This window comes from Zingiber officinale, chromosome 4A (assembly GCF_018446385.1).
Source record: "Zingiber officinale cultivar Zhangliang chromosome 4A, Zo_v1.1, whole genome shotgun sequence".
Lineage (NCBI taxonomy): Eukaryota > Viridiplantae > Streptophyta > Magnoliopsida > Zingiberales > Zingiberaceae > Zingiber > Zingiber officinale.
In genome coordinates, this window is record NC_055992.1 from 156,312,246 (window position 1) to 156,329,817 (window position 17,572).

General features: G+C 37.4%; 1 protein-coding gene across 1 annotated transcript; it reads left to right on the forward strand.

The window, feature by feature from the left end:
* Positions 1-8,189: 8,189 nt before the first annotated feature.
* On the forward strand, positions 8,190-17,096 carry LOC121971819 (protein IQ-DOMAIN 2-like). Its single transcript, XM_042523273.1, has 6 exons — positions 8,190-8,400; positions 8,527-8,612; positions 8,709-9,020; positions 15,018-15,239; positions 15,863-15,982; positions 16,227-17,096. The coding sequence occupies exons 2-6, from the start codon at positions 8,541-8,543 to the stop codon at positions 16,914-16,916; spliced, it is 1,416 nt and encodes a 471-aa protein (XP_042379207.1). The 5' UTR covers positions 8,190-8,400; positions 8,527-8,540; the 3' UTR covers positions 16,917-17,096.
* Positions 17,097-17,572: the final 476 nt, after the last annotated feature.

Below are 17,572 nucleotides of genomic sequence, written 5' to 3' on the forward strand. Positions count from 1 at the left end.
TTCACTTGAGATTTGAGGTTCATCTACATGGCCCACCTCGTTTGACCGGTTTGTCTAACTTGTTTAGCATGATCAACTCGATGGCTTCTCGAACCTATTTAACCTAATAGCATAACATCTCATTTGACCTGGCTAAGCTTATTTGTCTAGTCCGTTTAGCTTGATTGACTTATCCAATTTGCATGGCTAGCTCATCATGACTGACTAGCTTTTTTAGCCAACGATCAACCAATTTGGCAAGTTCAACCCAACTAATAGATTTAGATGATTTGGTCTAACCCAATCAATTCAATCCGCTTGAAGAGATCAATTGTCTAACCCATGACCTCTTGCTTAGCTCACTCAATATGTTAACCAACTAGACTTGTCTACTTGGACTTCTTAGACTACTTGGTCTGATCCTAATCAACTCCCAATAACAAACATCTCTCAATAATATACATATTGCTCAAACATCAAAACACTATGCTATCAATCTTAATCAGGGACCGATTGTGCAAAGACACATCGTGCCTCTTCTTTGATCATTTAAACTCCACATATTGCTAACAATAGCCAACATGCCACACAATTGTAGCTTGAGGTCATGAGCAACTCGTAGAGCAAGTGTCTTATCGCCTTTGTTTTTTAGTGCAATCAAGTGCTCAAATTTAGTTAAGGAACTTTATCATTTTCCTTGCACCGTGTACTATCAAAGTATCAATACACGAACCAACCACATGTGCAATACAGATCCATACGCATCCGTTGTGTGCCACGGGACAAAAGTGTATGCCCATAGGAAGTCACGTGTGAATGCCCAAGCATGCATTACTTAAATTCTGTCACCTTGGTATCCCACATTCTTAAGAGGAAATAAATCAAAAAATTGAAATAAATCATCATTTGAAAAGATATTTCCATCAGTTTCACTAGAAATTAATCCTTATTACATTCTGTAAATTTGTCATATGATAAACTAACTTGACGACTATGTCATGTGATCTTCGTCCAAGCATGCATGCAAAGTGATTATGCCCCGTAAGGCTAAATCCACCCAATTGATTACTCAATCTAAGATGAAATTTACCCCACGTATATATTATCTATGCTTAATCATTTAGTGTGTGGGCCTAGTTCAAAAGCCTTCACAACTCATATGACAGAGGGACCCACGTTAGCATGGATCGAGTTGTTGATGTTGGCATCGACTTGCTAACAATAACTCACATCAATCTAGAGCATCCATAGCATAGTGCATAAAGGGATAGTTATGTTTTATGTGTTAATTATTATTTTAAATATTAGTAATCATTCATGATTTATCTTTTCTATATTGATCTTCGGATGGATTGACAGGCCGGGGTGATGGAAGCAAGCATATTCATCTTTTTGCCACCATAAAGGGGTATCTTTGATTACCTCTTCCATATTGACTTAAAGATGGATTGGTAGGGATGTTGGAAGTAAGCGAATCACCTTTTGCCATGTGTCCAGATAACGGGATCCTCATTGGACGATCTAGTGGCTAGCACATGAGGTGCTGTCATCATAAGGTCTAGGATTCAAATCTTGGCATAGTCGAGGTAAATGTCTTCCTCATGCACCAGTAATTATTCCAAAGACTAGTAGTTATCCGTGATTTACCTCCTCCGTGTTGGCATTGGGACAGATTGGCAGGGGCATTGGGGGCGAGCGTAGTCGCCTTTTACCATCATGTGTCCAGATAAAGGGTCCTCAGGGCGGTGCGATGGTTAAGACATAGGGAGTTGTCATATGAGATCTTAGGATCGAAACTCGGCACGTCCAAACATACCTTTCCCCATGTCTTGGCCATCTGCACTAATGGGTAGTAGTCATCCATGATTTACCTCCTCCATGTTGGCCTAGGGGCGGGTTGACGGGGCACTGAGGTGAATGAATCGTCTTTTTTACCATATGTGTCCAGATAAAGGGGTACGGTAGTTGAAGTATGGGGTGTTGGCACATGAAATTTTAGAGTTGAAACTCGGCATGTCTAAGCATGTCCTTCCCCATGCCTTGGTCACTTGCACTAATGCTTAGAAGTCACCCGTGATTTACCTCCTCCGTGTTGGCTTAGGGACGGATTGGTGGAGGCGCTGGGGGCGAGCAAATTGTTTTTTGTCACATGTGTCTAAATAAAGGGTAATCCCCTCGGGACGGTGCGGTGGTTAATGTATGGAGTATTGTCACATGAGGTTTTGGGGTTGAAAATCGGCACATCCTAACATGCCTTCCTCCGTGCCTTGGCTATCTGTACTAATGGATAGTAATCACCCGTGATTTACCTCCTCCGTGTTGACCTTGGGACGGGTTGGCGAGGGTGCTAGGGGCGAGCGTATTCGCCTTTTTGCCACAATAAAGGGGTAGTTATTGTCCCTTCGGATGGGTCTAGTGGCTAGCGCATGAGGTGTTACCACCATGAGGTATGAGGTTCGAATCTCGACAAAGCCAAAGTAAATGTCTCCCTTATGTGCTAGTTACTACTTCAAAGGCTAGTAGCCACCCGTGATTTACCTCCTCCGTGTTGGCCCTGGGACGAGTTAGCGGGGGTACTGGGGGTGAGCGTATTCGCCTTTTACCACCATAAAGGGATAGTTATCTGTGTCCTCTTGAAACGGTTTAGTAGTTAGCACATGAGGTGTTATCATCATGAGGTCTGAGGTTCAAATCTTGACAAAGCCGAGGTAAATGCCTCCCTTATATGCTAGTTACTATTCGAAAGGCTAGCAGCCGTCCGTGATTTACCTCCTCCGTATTAGCCTTGGGACGGGTTGGCGGGGGCACTGGGGCGAGCGTATTCGTCTTTTGCCACCATAAAGGGGTAGTTATCCATGATTTACCTCCTCTGTATTGGCCTAAAGATGGGTTGACGGGAACGCTAGGGTGAGCGAATCACCTTTTACCACGTGCCCAGATAAAGGGATCCCCATGAGACAGTCTAGTGGCTAGCACATGAGGTGCTGCCATCATGAGGTCTAGAGTTCAAATCTTGGCATAGCCGAGGTAAATGCCTTCCTCATGCGCTAGTAACTATTCCAAAGGCTAGTAGTCATCCGTGATTTACCTCCTCCATGTTGACATTGGGATGGGTTGGCGGGAGTGTTGGGGGCGAGCGTAGTCGTCTTTTGCCACCATGTGTCTAGATAAAGGGTCCTTGGAGCGGTGTGATGGTTAAGACATAAGGTGTTGCCATATGAGGTCTTAGGGTCGAAACTCGGCACGTCCAAGCATACCTTCCCTCATGTCTTGGCCATCTGCACTAATGGCTAGTAGTCATTCTTGATTTACCTCCTTCGTATTGACCTAGGGACGGGTTGGCGGGGGCACTGAGACGAGTGAATCATCTTTTCTACCACATGTGTCTAGATAAAGGGGTACGATGGTTGAAGTATAGGGTGTTGCCACATGAGGTTTTAGAGTTGAAACTTGATGCGCCTGAGCATGCCCTTTAGGGGTGTCAAAAATGAAGCCCGACCCGACGACCCAACTCGAGTCGACCCGAAAAAAATCAGGTTCGGGTTGGGCATTTTCGAGTTCGGGTTCGGGTTGGAGGGTTGGAGAGTAAAAAAGTTTTTGGTCGGGTTCGGGTTGACCCGGGTTGACTTAAATATAGGGTTTTGTGGATTTTTTTAGCGTTAAATCAAATTTTATTTTAAAAATTTAGATATTTTTATGTATATTAATATCATGTTTGTATGATAATGATGGAGTATTGAGATAAAAGTGAAGAATTATAGGGAAAATAGTCCAAAAAAGTCATTTTGAATAGGATTTTCGGGTTATATGGGTCGGGTTCGGGTTGATCGGGTTCAGGTTGGGTTAAAAAAAAAAAAACTCAACCTGACCCACCCAAATTGACACCCCTAATGCCCTTCCCCATGTCTTAGGCACTTGCACTAATGGCTAGTAACCACCCGTGATTTGCCTTATCCGTGTTTGCCTAGGGACGGATTGTCAGGGGTGTTGGGGCGAGTGAATCATCTTTTGTCACATGTGTCTAAATAAAAGGTAATCCTCTCAGTGTGATGCTTAAGGTATGAGGTATTGCCATATGAGGTTTTGGGGTCGAAACTCGGCGCGTCCGAACATGTCTTCCACTATGTCTTGGTCACTTGTACTAATGGCTAGTGGTCACTCATCATTTGTCCCCAAGGCATAGCACAGCTGGGGGTCCCCAAGGCCAAGAGATCCAGAGTTCGATCCTCGGAGTGTCATTTCCTGGGGTTAGGGTCCTAGCCATGTGTTTTCTGCTGTATACTTAGATTTATCTCTCTCCATATCCATGAGATCGACTCTCGATATCCTCTTATGTGGTGGCTTATTTCAGTGTTTTAATTTATTTCCTCTCAATGATATGAGATAATCATAGTGTTTTCAGGATGATGAATTTCACCTTTTGTTAAAAATATATAGATGATGAATAGGAAGTGTTGATTCCCAACAAAGCTGATAGTAATACTTTATCATGTGATGATTTACTTTGATTTAATAATTTACTCTCTATCACTAGTGTGACTGTCATGTGACAGATTTTACATTTTACAAAATATGTATATGATCAAACTCTTGATTCCAATTTCACAAGAAATCTATAAACATACCTACTACTCACAATTTAATCAAGAACTCCAATATTTCCTCAGTAGATAATGCGAGATCACGGCCGGTAAGTCGTACGCTTGGTTCGTCGAAATAAAATCATTTTTTTTTCTAGGGACCTACACAAATTAAAATGCTACCTACCCATTAACACTCGTATATTTGAATTTGCAGTCGCGTAGGTTCACAAAAATTAGTATTTATTTAATTTAGGATATTTAATTATGAAACTAATTGATCAATTCTTCACTGTGATTTAAGAAATTTTGCTAATAAAAAACTATGCCTCTAATTGCCTCTCTGGCTTCATCACTGAAAGCACATGGCTTTGTTGCTGTGTCAGGTCGCATGCATACTAATTCGCATTTGGTTAATATTCTTTACAGACACTTCTTTCCTTTTCTTTTTCTTGGATTAGTTTCAACTACTTGACTGGAACTGGCCACCAATTCTGATACAAACTACAAGGTAGTTAGCCTGTTTTCCTCATGTCTTCTTCATCTCTTCTTAGCCACTGGACTTGAAAATTAGCTTTTGTGGAAGCCTCAAGGAGGATGACACATCTTCGTGTGACAAGTAAACTACCAGGCAAAAATATATATAAATGTACATAAACAAACAGAGAGCACTGCCAATCAATCAATGAATTAAAACAGTATAAGTACAAGAAGGGAGCTGGAGTGTCACCATGCAGCCATCCTCTTCGGCTTAATTATCTTCTCATATTCTTGTGGTCAAATATCCTCGACAATTAATACTCGTTGGCTGGTCTATAGCTGATCAGAATGATTGAGGCTGGCTGGCTGGAAGTCCTTTTTTTTACTTTATGATAATATATATTCGAAGAACATGCTGCCACCTCACTTGTGCGAGGATGGAGTACTGGGAACAGGAGGAGGCTTTCCGTTGCTTGAAAGGCATGCGATGGCAGCGATCATGCAGCCAGTCGCAGCAGACAGCGTGGTGCCAAACTTGTGGTGGTGGATGGCCAAGTAAATACAAACTTGCAGCAAGTGGAAGGAATTGCCAGTCGGCAGGTGGGCAGTTGGCACATGCCATTCCCACTTAATAATTTGATTCGGTCTAAAATCGATAAAGACAGTGAATTAGAACGTGATTCTACTGTTCATTCGATGAAACCTCTCTGTTAATTATTACGTAAAACTAAGAGTATTAATATCGGATTAGAAAAAGGATTTTTGATATTGATTTTTCGATATTCAAATCAGTACTTAATTTTAGAGGGAAATATTAACCGATGACAAATAAGGTGGGTAAACAAGAAGTATCGCATATCTCTATTTATAGATGGAGATCCTTTTTATAATATCATTATTGTATTATGTGCGTTTCTCAAAGCATTAATATATTTTCCAAAGTTTTCTTAAAAAGAATAGGTTATAAAATATCTTTGAAACTTTTCCTCAATTGAGCTAGTAAATCGGTTGAGTTGACAGGTTGGAAGCTTCTAAAAAATGATTTATATGTAGGATATTCTCTATCCTTTTCAGCACAAGTTTATAAAAGAATACGATATAATATATATCTAAGTTCCGTAATAGGCCGATCGACATCCTCTCGACCGGTATATCACCATTTCGGTCGTACAAAATGTAATTACCAACCTATTTTTCACTTGATTTTCATATTATCAGATAGACGCACTGTGCCCGATCAACCCTAAGGTCCTATCGGTAAAGTCGGTGGGCCGAATATATAACTTAGTATTTGACTCAACCTTATTTGCAAATTACGGAACACGATCGATTGGATGGTCCGGTCAACCCTTCACGTCCAACGGATGCTGAGATCTCTCTCAATCAACACTACCTAACTATTTGACTTCAACCTCCATGTCAATCGGTTCTCGCTAATTTGATTTAGTTTTATAGGGTTCAAGCTTTATCACTCTATCAAAATTCATCAATTATTTTATACCAGATATGTAAATCTTATTTTCCGATAAATTAACGTATAGACGGTCTATTCCAGATTTCGCTAGTTCAGTGTATTATACGCTGAAAATTAAATTCTGATTGTACATCCTCCAACTCATCAAACCCTGAGCACTTAATAAGTCTATTATTATACTTCATATATTGGTAAAAATTTAAAAAGAAAATTTTAATTATTTGAATTATTAAAAGGATGTTCATTTTTTCAAAAATATCTTTGAAAAGAGTAATTATTATAATATGTAAAACTAGAAGGGTTAAGCTTGATAAAAAAATCTAGAGTAAAAATTAACTATGAAAAAAATTGGCTATTTCATTTTAACTAAAATTATTATATATAAAAAATATTATATAAAAATATTTTAACAGGCTGATTAAAATTATTTTAAATTAATTAAAATTATTTTAAAATAGTTATGTTAGTTGTTATAGTAAGAGTATTTTCAAATTAAATAATATAATGTACTGATTTTTTTTTTCTTGAAAAATAACTACTTTTGACCATTTGGATACTTTATGACACCTTTTAACTTCTACCTAAAACTTTATACATAGACTTTTTTTATAATAAATTTTTTTTTATCAAAATCATTTAAAATTATTAATTTAATATGGTTACTTATTAATAATCATTAATGAACTATTATACGGTCTCTGTTGGATATCCAGTTGATTTGAAAGTAATAAATTTATTATATTAAAATAGAACAATTTTTATCAGGCATATATCTCATATAAATTTTTTTTCGTTTTTTTAATTATTTAACAAACGGGTGTAAATTGATCATATGATTTATCTTTTTCATATAATTTTAAGATGAATGTATTCCATGGAATACATGAGCATAATATTTTTATACAACAGTTCAGTATAATAGTTTATAATGATTTTTAATCATTTTAAAATAATTTTAATAAAATTGATAAAAAGAGTTTTTAATATAAAAATATTTTATAGATAATTTTTTAACTAAATTAAATTTATTTATTTTTTTTGTGTATCATTTGTAATTACTATAAGCTATATTTACATGGAGAAAATTATGTTTTTAGTCTTGTAATTTATATTTTTTTTAATTTTAGTCCTGTTATGAGTCAATTTATATTTTTAGTCCTATAACTTGTAATATTTTCTCATTTCAATCCTTTTTCCTCTAAAATTGAAATTTTTCAACGGAAAATGATGAGTTGTAAATTGAAATTGAGGATTTTAATTTTTTATGACTCATGTACTTTTTATATTCCAACTACAAATTAGACATTTTTTGTTGAAAAATTTTAATTTTGAAAGAAAAAGAATTAAAATTAAAAAATATTATAAATTACAGGACTAAGAATATAAATTAATCCATAGCAGGATTAAAATTAAAAAAGATGTAAATTACATGACTGAAAATGTAATTTTTTCTATTTAGATGGTAACTTATATAATAATATTTTCAAGATAAGAGAGCGATTGTTTTATTTTTATTTTAAATTGCTCCGTTTCTAAGGGTGATCTTTTAATTATTGCAATTATATTTGGCAATTCGCATATTCCTTCGACCATCCAATTAAAATGTGGGTAACAAGACGTCTCGTATCTTTCGTTTATTCAAATACCGGCGTGGGGCCCAGTTGTCTCGCACTTTAGATAGTCTCAGTGTGCGGACTCCGAAAGTCGGGAGACAGTCCAACCACCCAGATCCGCCTCTCAAATCGCCGCTCTCCGCTCGCCGGGCTGCCAGCTTCCGGCGGCACGGAAAGAGATCGCCGCTGCGTTTGCTCCTGCGTCTCTCTAGTTGAGGCGAGGGGAAAATCCGGAGACCGCAGCGAGGAGGTTGAGGATTCCTCATTCCGCGAGGTGAGAGGAGACCTATTTTCAAATTATGGAGATCTAATGTGTTCCATCTGCTAGCTCGAGATCCGGTTTTGGTTTTTCATTTCGATCCTCAATGAGTTTCGTAACGTTTGTTAGTTAATTGTGCAGGAGAAGAGGAGGAAATGGGGAAGAGAGCCAAGTGGTTCGGTGCTGTGAAGAAGGTCTTCGGCCACAAATCGGATGATAAGAGAGAAGTATGAGTTTTTCCCCCAATCTGGTTTTGTTATCTCTGCCACCGAGCTGCTCCGGATGATAGAAAATGTATGTGGTCTTTGATCTCTCTTTCACAGAAATCAAAAAAGACATTCGGATCCGGGACATCCCCACTCCGGGAGGTGTCTGCTGCTGGGACTGTGGAGGTTGCTGGTCGCGAGGTAGTTCCCTCGTTGCTGCAGCATCCGGATGAGGATAAAGTGGTGGATGTTGAGATTGAGGAAAGAAACTGTGCTAACTCTCTGCCGCTCACTGCTCTTGATCCTCCGGAACCTGCAGTTACTAACGCAAGAGATGCCACCCACGTCACAGCTTCTACAAAGTTCCCCGGCAAGACCAGAGAAGAGATCGCTGCAGTCAAGATCCAGACTGCTTTCCGGGGTCACCTGGTAAGAAATTTCATCTTTTTTGTGAGATATATTATTCAAATAAGCTTCTGGACCTGCATTCATACGCATTTGCATCCTAATGTATGGGATTCTTTTAAGTTCTTTGTGTTGAAAGACTGCTTTTCCTTAAAGCTATTTGGAAAATTGTCTTATTTCGTGTACTTATCACTTCAAAATTATGTTCAACATACATCTCATATCATTTAATAGTTGATCTCTTTGTTATCTGACTGCTACAAATAAACTTTGCTCTTTGGCAGTACATCTGGCAGTTAAATGAATGATAATTAAGGTATAATGATGAAAGATATTTTTTGGTAGTTATTATTTTCATGAATCTTTCATATCATCGGTAGCCCTTGTTAACAATGGTTAACCTAGTGAGTTCAATATATTGTTATGAAAATGGTGTAAGTGAAAGATGAAAAAAATAACGTTGAGCATATAATATCATATTTATGTATCTTAAGGCCCTCAATGTAAATACCATGAACACTAGGGACTCACTCATAATTTTTATATAAATTAATAATATATATTATTAAGGTTGTGACTAACAAATGAATTTAGACCTTCTAGATAGAGCATCGGAGCAAGTTGGGTGTAGGGCTATGCTAGATGAAAATGGTCGAGGAATAAGATCTTAGCTGTACCTAACTTGGTGTCTGAGAGTATTCAGTTTAAATGGATCACTTGGGGGCTTGATAGTCATTGGGGGTCGGTTGAGGTTAATGCAATTGAGGTAGACTCCCAAGATGCATTTGTGACGTTGTTGTAGCTTTCTCTCTCTTTTTTGTTGTTATGGGGAGTATAATCCTTTTCCCCACTGCCCAAGGTTGTATTTATAGGCATTAGGATCTGCATTCACATTACCTTATGTTACCATGTGCTCGGATTGAACATCAACTAAGGTGTTGCTTGTCTTGACTATGACATGTCATAGATCAATTGTGTAGCGAGGAATTTTATGGTGGTACTTATTAGAACAGCATGACAAACACATCATGGGCGACACGTTGTGATCCTATTAACTTTTAGATCATAGTTTGCTTGCATCAATTACTCTACTACATCAAGATCCATCATACTATGGTGTGGTTTGATGTAAAGAATCTTTTCCAAATCTCGTAGGTAGGTGTTGGTTCACCTCTTGATGTAAGGTGATGCTTGGCCTTCCCTTGCTTCTTTTACATGACATTTTCGGCTATATAATGGGTTTTACTAGTAGGGGAGCCTTGACATAACAGTAAAGTTGTTGTCGTGTGACTTTATGGTCATGAGTTCAAGTTACGGAAACAATCTCTTACATTGCAAGATAAGGTTGCGTACAATAGACCCAACAAGCTGACCCTTCCCTTGACCTCGTATTGATGGGAACTTCGTGCGTCGAGCTGTCCTTTATAACGGGTTTTACTATGGTGAGAGGGTTTTCTATGTGCTATGGTTTTGTATTTTTCTTAATTGTTTGCTTTGTAGCTTGCACTTCAACTCTTCCTTTGATTTCAAGTTGGTAAACATCTTTGTCCATAAATTTCTTCCTTAGTCCCAAGGTTTCTTTGCTCACATAGTTTATAGTGACTGACTTGTGGTTTCTCGAGCTGTGTTTACTATGTTGTTGTCTCTTTAGCTTGAGTTGCTTCTTCACAAATACTTTTTTTAGTTCAATTCATAATATCTCAAATCTACTTTCTTCGATGCCTTACCGCCTCGTTCATTTCGGCTAACCTCCATCCAAGTAAATTCCCTCATGAGGAACCCAGTCGGCAAATACAAGCAAGAATGCAGGCTGCCCATTCTTTGAGCTCGATTATAACCTCTACCAAGGTTGATGCTATCAAGCAATGTTATGGAGTGCCTAGTGATTTCATATGCCTAGTTCTATAATGGTCTAATCGTGCTTTCTATTCTAGTGAATGTCTCCATCTCTATCTTTACCCATTGTTGATCCACACTTGAACTCCTGGGAACTAAACATCTATCACATTTTTCCTTATCTTCCTGAGCCTAAATTTGTTCCTATGTTGAATAAGGGGTGGAAGAGTAGTTTTTTAAGTGACCTATCTTGGGTTAGTCCTCCTGATCCATTGGATTTACTTGTCTACACCTTGAGATCTCTCCCTTGCCTAGTTGGGGAAGAAGAAAAAAAATGCATTGAGCTTGGTCTTTGGGGATGTGTTTGAGAAGGCCCTTGTTGAGGTTGGTCTTTGGGGTCATGTAGGTGGGTTTCTCTTTCCTATTCATTCTTTTGAGATGCTAACATGCTAATTCTTAGTTTTACTAATATAAACATTGATGCCTTTTGTGGCATTTGCTTTTGGATGATCAGGAGACAAAGTGATCCTCAATTCTAACTTTTGAGGCTTCACAAGCTAAGGTGACTAAGGAAGAGGTGTATAGATCGATCAGTAGTCACGTGAAGTTTGTTAGCATAATCGTTCCCTTCCCTAAGTGGTTGTGTTCAACCAAGGTGATTTGATGTGTTAGGAAAAGGATGAAAGTTAGGTTGTCCTGTATTACTCATGTGTTATGTAGGGATTTGGCAGGATACACATGAAGCTTGCAGAGCTTATGACTTGATGAGCTCAAGTTGTGCTTGTTGACTAAGAGTGGCCAAGTTAGTATGGCTCGATAGATTGAGGCCCACTAGAGATTAGAGAAGGATGGTATAGGACATCCGAGAGGTCTCATGACGAGAAGCATTGAGGTGACAACTTTTATGAGAGTTGCAATTTGCAAGAGGTGGATTATATAGGTGAATGAGTAAAGGATGACAGGAGGATTGACTGGAGGTTTTGGTGCGTGGAGTCATCAAGGATTTGACACGAAATGACCATTTGAACAAAGTGAAGCTGCAATAGCTTTCAAGTAGCCAGAAGAAGGCGAGCCATGTAGGTGAACGAGTGAAGGATGACACGTGGAACTTGACTGCATTCGAGGGATTGACGATTTGATAGGAGATGACTTTGTGGGCCAAGTAAAATTGCGAAGATAGGCTCTTAAGTGAGTAGTGAGAGTTAAGTGACTTGTATTTTGGATTTCAGGTATTAATTTATTTAGATGATGATTCAACCATTACATTGGTTGTAGTCAACGATCTAGTAAATTGGAGGGTGTGTTAGTGCAATCATGCCCTTAAGCATGAAGTTCTATATTTTGGCCAAAGGTTTTAGTTAGATTATGTAGTGATTACTAATATAGTATGTCAACTGTCTAAGTGCAACTTAATGTAGATATGCAGGTGTAATAAATGAAAGTTACGATAGATCGAGGGTGACCGAATGCTTAGCAAATTTAAGTTGTGGTAGGTCAAGGACAACTGGATGCTTGGCAAATGATGAAAGCAAGACATCTTGGCATGTGAAGTGCCAGAGGAAGATCCTATTGGCATGCAACTTCAAGTGAAGTTGGGTGTTGAGTGTACTTATACAAAGGGTTATTTGTGGAATAAGGTTTAGCATGGACTAGAATGATCTAGTCAACTGACACTTGAGTCAATTGGTCAGTCAACTCAGTAGAATGAAAAGGGAACTAAATATTTATGTTCCTCTCTATTTGGAGGACAGTTGACTGAAGGCAAATTAAGTTGGCTAAAGAAGTGGTTTTTCTTTACAACGGAACAATTATTTTGTTTCAATGGTTGATAATTTCGAAACTTTTGCAAGAATAGTTGACTGATGGCGATTGAGTTGACTGAAGAATGGTTATTCTATTACAATGGAACAATTATTTTGTTACAATGGTTGATGATCTATAAGCTTCAATATAGTCCTTTGACTAAATGCAGATTTAGTTGACTGGAGTTACAATTAAAGCAGGTATAAATGGGACACTAGTAGACTCAAAGCTTGAAGTAGTTGACTGGATTTGCATTGAGAAAACAAAATGAAGGCTAGTTAATGGTCTATAAATAAAGGACAAAGGAGTAGCAAAAAGGCTATTAGAAAGTGCTCATACTCTTTCTTTTGGCTCAGCTATGTTGTGATCCTAGTTGTGACTTAGAAGTAAGAAGGGCCTATCTAATTACCAATTTTTAGTTTATGACTTAGAAATTTTAGCTATTAAAAATTATGCCTCAATGTTACTTCAGAATTAGCATCTCTAATTACAAAATTGATCAAACAATGAACTTTAATATAAGCTTTTTAAAATAGTATTCTTAGTGTTAGTAAGTATAAATTCATAGATAGTAATGGATTGGAGAAGCTCTGGGTCATTCCCTAGTCGAACCAATGGGTTAATTGTTCTAATTGCATATTAAATAGGGAATCAACCTGGTCAAGCTAACTAATAGAAATATATCATATTTCTAGAGTAAAAATAAAGCATCACCAGTGCTATTAAGTCAAGGGAAAGAGAGGACATCACATTAAGTTTAGAAATCAAGACTTCGAGGCTATTAACAAAACTGGATTACTTTTTACCAAACAAGTTGGGTTTTCCAGTTTGATAAAATATGGCCAATTAAACTGTTCAAGGGCTTATCCTATCCATCTAACCAACCTAACATTTTTTCAGGTTGGACCAATTGGCCCAATCAGGGTTTAATAACATGGTATAAATTTATAAGACAAACTTGTTTAATAAAGTAAAAGTTTATCAAGAGCTTTTTTATCCTTTTATTTTTAGCTTTTTCGCCTTTAATTTGCTTGTGGTTCTTTATTAGATATTTTACTTAAATACTATAGTAATATTTTGGATTTTTATTATTTGTAATCTTTATATTATATATTTATAAATATAGAATATCTTTGTTTTACTGCCGAGTAGCTTAATATAGTAGTAATTTAATGTATATATAGCTAATCCTTGTGACACAAATGTAGAAGAAATATCATTTGGACCAAAATTTTTATAGTAGATATTTATAATGCATCTTTGTCGCAGTATTGGGCAGCTTAATATGCTAGTAATTTAATATAGATGGCTAATCCTTGTGATACAAGTGCAAAAGAAAAATGTTGGCTCTAACCATACCTTTCATTTTGATTGTGAAATTTAATAGCATAATCTTCTTTCTTTTCTTCAATTAGTCTCAGTCATTTGAATGCAACTTGCCACCAATCAGATACAAACAGTAAGGTAGTTGGCCTGTTTCTGTTTCATCATGTCTTCGTCTCTTACTTGACCTATGGACTTGGAGGCTTTTGTGAAAACCTAAAGGATCAATCTTTATCTCCTTTTTGGCTTTTGGATTATTATGGAACAAGTCAACATTTCTGTGCAATAGGCAATAGCTTGTGTTAATTGCTTCAGATGCCGTGCTCCTTAACTTCATGTGCCAAATAAACTGCCTACAAGCATAAATATATACATTAAGAAAGAGAAATATATACATTATGGATCTATGTAGGTGTTATGATCTGCAGCTAGAACTGTATAGGTTTGAAGTATGGATCTATGCAGGTGTTATGATCTGCAGCTAAAACTGTATTAGTTTGGTATTGTGTTTTGTTGACACTCATAGCATGTTTCTATGTGCTAAAGCATGCCAAGATCAATCCAAGATAACTATTAATTAAGTGTATAATAATTGGAAACTTAATTAAGCATATAATTATTGGAAAGTAAATTCAATTAAAATTTTGGAGGAACAAGCTAATACATAAGTAAATGTCGTGCATCTAATGAGAACATGGATTCTTATAGTTTCCACGATTAAATAATCTTTTACTAACTTTGATTCGTCGTAAGTCTAAAATTCAAATGTTTTTTCAACTTCTGGTTTGAACATCATAGTTGTAGTTTGGTAGTATTATGTTTTAATTTGTTTTATTTTATTTTTCCAGTACTGGTTCAAATATCATCTTAGTTTCATTTTTTGGTTCTAGATGACTTATTCAAGTTCATTAAACCATTTTTTCACATATAATTTCTCATAGCATGTCATAACCTTTGTGACTTCCCTAAACATCTATGCCACACGTAATTAGTTTCTCCAAACTTCTTTTTTCACATTATTAGCTATCATTTGCCATTTTTTTTTCAATTCTGAACAAGGCAAGGAGAGCTTTACGGGCCTTGAAAGGATTGGTTCGGCTTAAGTCACTGATTGATGGTAACTCTGTTAAGCGCCAATCAACAACCACATTAAAGTGCATGCAGACACTAGCTAGGGTTCAATCGCAGATTCGGGCAAGGAGAATTAGGATGCTTGAGGAAAACCAGGCTCTTCAAAGGCAAATGCTACTTAAACATGAAAGAGAGCTTGAAAGTTTGAAGGTAAACCTTTTTCACCTGATGTCTCACATGCATGTTTCTCTTTAATAATAAAGATATCTTGCCAAACCATGAGTAGATGCAAAACGTTGCTGTTCTTTACAGGTTTTTCTGATTTTCCTGATCTTTTCCGATAAAAATTTGGAGATAATGATTAACGAAGTAAGGATGAGTATGTGTAATAGTTGAACAAGATTAAACACCAGCTACCCATTAAGAGCATTCAGATAACTGAACTGGCCATAGAAAAACAATGAACAGAAAGTAGGAAGATTGAGTCAGCTACTTGAGCCTAAGTTATGGTGCTTCAGAGATACCTTTGCAGGAGTCATGTTTCAAGTATTCTCAATATTTCTGGGTGCTTGCTACTCGTTTAAAGATACATGTTGGACATGATTTTTCAATATGTTTGTAGGACTCTTGATTATGAGAAATGAAATATGATAAATTCCAGCCAGAAATTTATTTATTTTTTCTCCATAAGAGTTCACATAATATTTCAACTTCTAATGTTTCTAGAATATTTTGCCCCGGGAAAATGTTTAGAAACTGCTTTAAATGTTAATGTAGAACACAGAAAAAAACATGCTTCGATTTTAGCTTGCTAAAGTTCCATTTGGTGACAGATGGGAGAAGAATGGGATGACAGTCTGCAAACAAAGGAGCAAATTGAAGCAAGCTTATTGAGCAAGCAAGAAGCGGCAATAAGAAGAGAAAGAGGACTAGCTTATGCATTTTCTCATCAGGTAATTCAGCACATTAAACATCCATGACATTCCATAATGTTAATGAAATCTACTACCACTTATCTGGTTATTGTTTGTTCTAAGAACTAACATGCCTATCTCAATTAGGCTCAATTTCCTTTTATTCACGTGGCTTTTTGTAGTTAAGAGTTTGATTTATCATAATTATAACTACTTAAACAATGTTAGTGTTGGAAAAGGCCAGGCAATAACATTTCTACCCTTGATACTTGGTCTGCAACAGTGGAAGAGCTCCACAAAATCTGTGAATCCAATGTTTATGGATCCCAACAATCTACAATGGGGCTGGAGCTGGTTGGAGCGCTGGATGGCAGCAAGGTCTTGGGAGACTAATAGCAAAACTGAAAGAGAATTACCGGACGACCATGCTTCTGTAAAGAGCAGCATTCAGAGTGATGGAGGTGGAGAGATCTTAAGAGCTTTTGCTAATAGGAATACAAATTCAGATAAGCCATCCCCAGCAGCAGTTCAGAAACCAAATCAACCTGCAAACCGTCAGTCCCCAGCAACCCCACCTGTTAGGCCCCCTTGGTCACTGGGGAAGAGTAAATCCGCAAGCCCAAAACCGGTTTGGATCTCAACGGAAGATGACTCGAGGAGCATGATTAGCATGCAGTCGGAGAGATCTCGGAGGCACAGCTTGGCAGCTGCATCTGTAAGGGATGATGAGAGCCTTTCTGGTTCAACAACCGTGCCAAGCTACATGACACCCACAGAATCTGCAAGAGCAAAGTCCCGCTTCCAATCCCTTTCCAACAACAACATTGATCCTGCAGATATATCTTCTGCAAAGAAGAGATTGTCATTCCCCACAGGAGAAAAATTTGCTCCAACATCTGCTGTAATGAGGAGAAACTCAGGTCCTCCCAAAGTGGAAATGGCATCTATGAAGGATGTAGAGATCCAGTCTTGATCATTATGAAAGTCCAAAGGTAAAGCAGGCAACTCCATCGCAGCTTAAGATGATATGATATATATAATGATGATATATAAATGGAGAACCGATGTGGTTTGTCAATTTAATTATCTGCTACTTCGTTTCTTTTAAGACCTCTCAGTGATTGATAAATAAATTGACGGATTGATTTGTTTACCAGAATTCTTACATTTCATGACAAAATAGCTTCATTATGGTCTCCTTATTTCAGGGATAAGCAGGCGTACAGTTTTTCTATATTGGCTGCATCTCGTTCCTAATCTGGCTTCCATACGAATGTAAAAAAAACAGACAGGAGAATTACGGTTTTTTTTTTTTTTGTTTGTTTGATCTTCGTAAGAAATTTTAAAGGTTTTTTTAGATTTTACTTTGATAATTTTAAACTGAAAATTATTCAATGTAGAAGAGTATTTTATTATATTTGAGTTGCCAGCAGTTAGAACCACCTTGCCTTCATCGAATCCCAGATCCAGCTGTTGGGGCCACTGAGCTCCTGCAGCTCAGCTCGACACGTGGATTAAATATTAGCTTGGGTTAACTTATTTTAATCGAACTACCTAAAATAATAAATCGAAACTTAGTAAACGGGTCGAAGCCGGCCGGCAGGTAGGCAGTTCAAGTTGGTACATTCA